This window comes from Ambystoma mexicanum, chromosome 12, assembly GCF_040938575.1.
Source record: "Ambystoma mexicanum isolate Mex_15411 chromosome 12, UKY_AmexF1_1, whole genome shotgun sequence".
NCBI classification, from domain to species: Eukaryota; Metazoa; Chordata; class Amphibia; order Caudata; family Ambystomatidae; genus Ambystoma; species Ambystoma mexicanum.
In genome coordinates, this window is record NC_090936.1 from 528,570,215 (window position 1) to 528,572,958 (window position 2,744).

The following is a 2,744-nucleotide window of genomic DNA, read 5'->3' on the forward strand; positions in this document are numbered from 1 at the left end:
CATGTGAAAACAGCAGCCACAAATATTGCTAAAGATGTGGTGTCTACGGCTACAACATCCATCGCAAATCGTTTTAACCAACCACCGCAAGAGGGTTCTGGGCTGGTTTATGTGACAAACAACACAAACAAACGAAAAAGGAAATCACTGCACAGATGGGGCCCTCCAGGAATGCATAAAAAACTAGGATCAGCAACGAAAACGGCTCAGAAGAGAAAAAGAACTCGCAAGAACAGATCGGTCAAGAAAAAAAAAAACAGCCCGGCATTAATATTTTCTAAAAGATGGCGTTTATCCATTGTGCGTCGGGGGAATGTGTGAAATCTGAACTCGATCTGTTTGCTGTACCCCCGACACAAACTAGCATTGAAAACAGCTTTTTCATGGAAGTGGCTCCCCTTGCTGCACTATCTCCGCTAGCGCCTGTAGAGTATTATATATCAGGCTCAACAGAGATGTATCTGGTTTTAAATGACACGTTACTTTACCTCACTTGTAAAATAACAAAAGCTGATGGATCAGCTATCCCCGCAACGGCTAAAGTTGCTACGATTGCTTACCCTGTGGCTACCCTCTTTAATCAAGTGGATATTACTCTAGGCGACCGGCTGATTACACAGAGCGACAACATGTATGCGTACAGGGCCTATATAGAAAGCATTTTGAACTACAGCAATGACGCTTTGGATACTCAGTTTACAGCGGTGCTTTTCTATAAGGACACAGCAGGCCATATGGAGGATTATGCTCTAGATGGGGCTAATGCAGGTTTTATAAAAAGAGCTACACATGCCAGAGGGAGCAGAAATTTTGATTTACTAGGCCGTCTACACTCCGATCTATTTTTCCAGGAGAAACTAATAGTAAATGGCGTTGATTTGAAAATTAAACTTTCTAGAAGTAAAGATGCTTTTTGCCTCAACAGCGATGATGCTGAAGCCTACAAGCTGATTATAGTATCAGCTAGTTTATTTATTAAAAGGGTGAATGTGTCACCCACGGTCAGATTAGCTCATGCTGATGCTCTACAAGTATCAAACTTAAAATATCCGGTGGAGCGGACATCTTTGAAAATTTTCAGTGATCCAGCGGGTAGCCGTGTCGCCAGTCAAGATAACTTATTCCTTGGACAGTTACCAAAAATAATCATCATTGGTTTTGTGGACAACACAGCTTTTTCTGGGGCTTACACCAGCAACCCTTTTAATTTTAAACATTACAACATCAACTACGCCGCTCTTTTTAAAGACGGGGTTGTTATACCGTCTAAAGCCTACAGTCCCAGTTTTCAACAAAAAAATACAATTAGGGAGTATTTGGGACTTGTCTCCATCAGCGGTAAACATCTGCATGATAAAGGTTTTGTGATACCCCGGGACGATTATGATGGGGGTTATACTCTCTCTAAGCTTTTGATTTGAGACCTGATAATACATCAACCGGCCATTATAATCTTATTAGAAATGGGAATCTACGCAGGTACGCTTTGCTGCAAATTTACCCAACACGGTGAATCTAATTATTATGGCTCTACGGTTATGGAACTCCACAATCAACGACAAGTCCTGTACGACATGTAATGGATACTTACCAGATCAAGCATTTTCTAAGTAAAGACAAACGCGCTAAGAAAACATTCAAGGGTGTGTATTCATGTGATAACCTTCCAAGAGACATAAGTGATGAGCGACCCATTAGTCTTGTGGCGAACACCGATCCCCAAGATCAGGAAGGCACCCATTGGATAGGTATGTTTATAATTAAGGATACGATAACAGTCTTTGACAGCCTGGGGTGTTTCCCAGCCACCCCATATACAGAGGCGCTATCCTGGACTATGTGAAGGATATAGCACCCGTTATACATTATAATAAAACACCTGTGCAACATCCTGAGGACATCACATGTGGCCAGCACTCCTGTTACTTTGTATCTAACATGTCTGAGAAACACTCGCTGATAAGGGTTATGCAGACTTATTCACTGGACCTCCGACAAAATGATGTCATGGTTGCTGCTTTTGTGAATAAGAACAGCTTTCGGAGATTCCCTGTAAATATTTTTGATCATTGGCAAAAATGTACTCTTTTTACTAAACCTTAAATTGTGTACACATATAAATAAACACATTTTCTTTTTTAATTGAAACAGTCTTTTTTGTCTTATTTTTTCATTTATTTAATATGTTATAAACATGTTAGACATGATCAAAATCATTAGACATAACGCCTTTGAAAGTATGAATAATATTTTTATTGCAATGAACTTATTATTTTTTAAGTTTTTTTTTGCAGACTGGAAAAGTTATAGTAAAAAAAAAAAAAAAAAAGATATACATGTATATACATATTTTACAACGGTTAAAGATTTTGTTAAAGAAAAAAAAAATGGGTTACACGTTAAACCAAGAGGCTCGTTTACTGGCTTTAATTTTTTTTCTTTTTTTTTATTGACATTTCAGATGATTCAATAGCTGCTGTTAAAGGTTTGATCTCAGAGTCTTTTAAATTTTCCAACAGTTCGCGATGTCCCATATTTCCAATTAAAGTTGCGGGCAGGTTCACATCGGCAGCTGCTTGCATAAACAGGTCCCAACCTCGAGGTTTTGTGTGTCTTCCAAAAGCCTGAGGGTTGGTAATGCTGCGAACTAAATCGTGAACATTTGATCCTTTAACAACTGTTCCTTTATAGATAAATTCTCCCTTGTTGTTCCATGTTGCCACGTTTTTTTCACTTCCCATTTT

At 38.8% G+C, this 2,744-nt stretch overlaps 1 protein-coding gene across 1 annotated transcript; it reads left to right on the forward strand.

Annotated features, from left to right (window-relative positions):
* The first annotated feature begins 284 nt into the window (after nt 1–284).
* Nucleotides 285–1,421, forward strand: LOC138514515 (uncharacterized protein F54H12.2-like). The gene has a single exon (XM_069629987.1). The coding sequence runs from the start codon at nt 285–287 to the stop codon at nt 1,419–1,421; it is 1,137 nt and encodes a 378-aa protein (XP_069486088.1).
* The last annotated feature ends 1,323 nt before the right edge of the window (nt 1,422–2,744 follow it).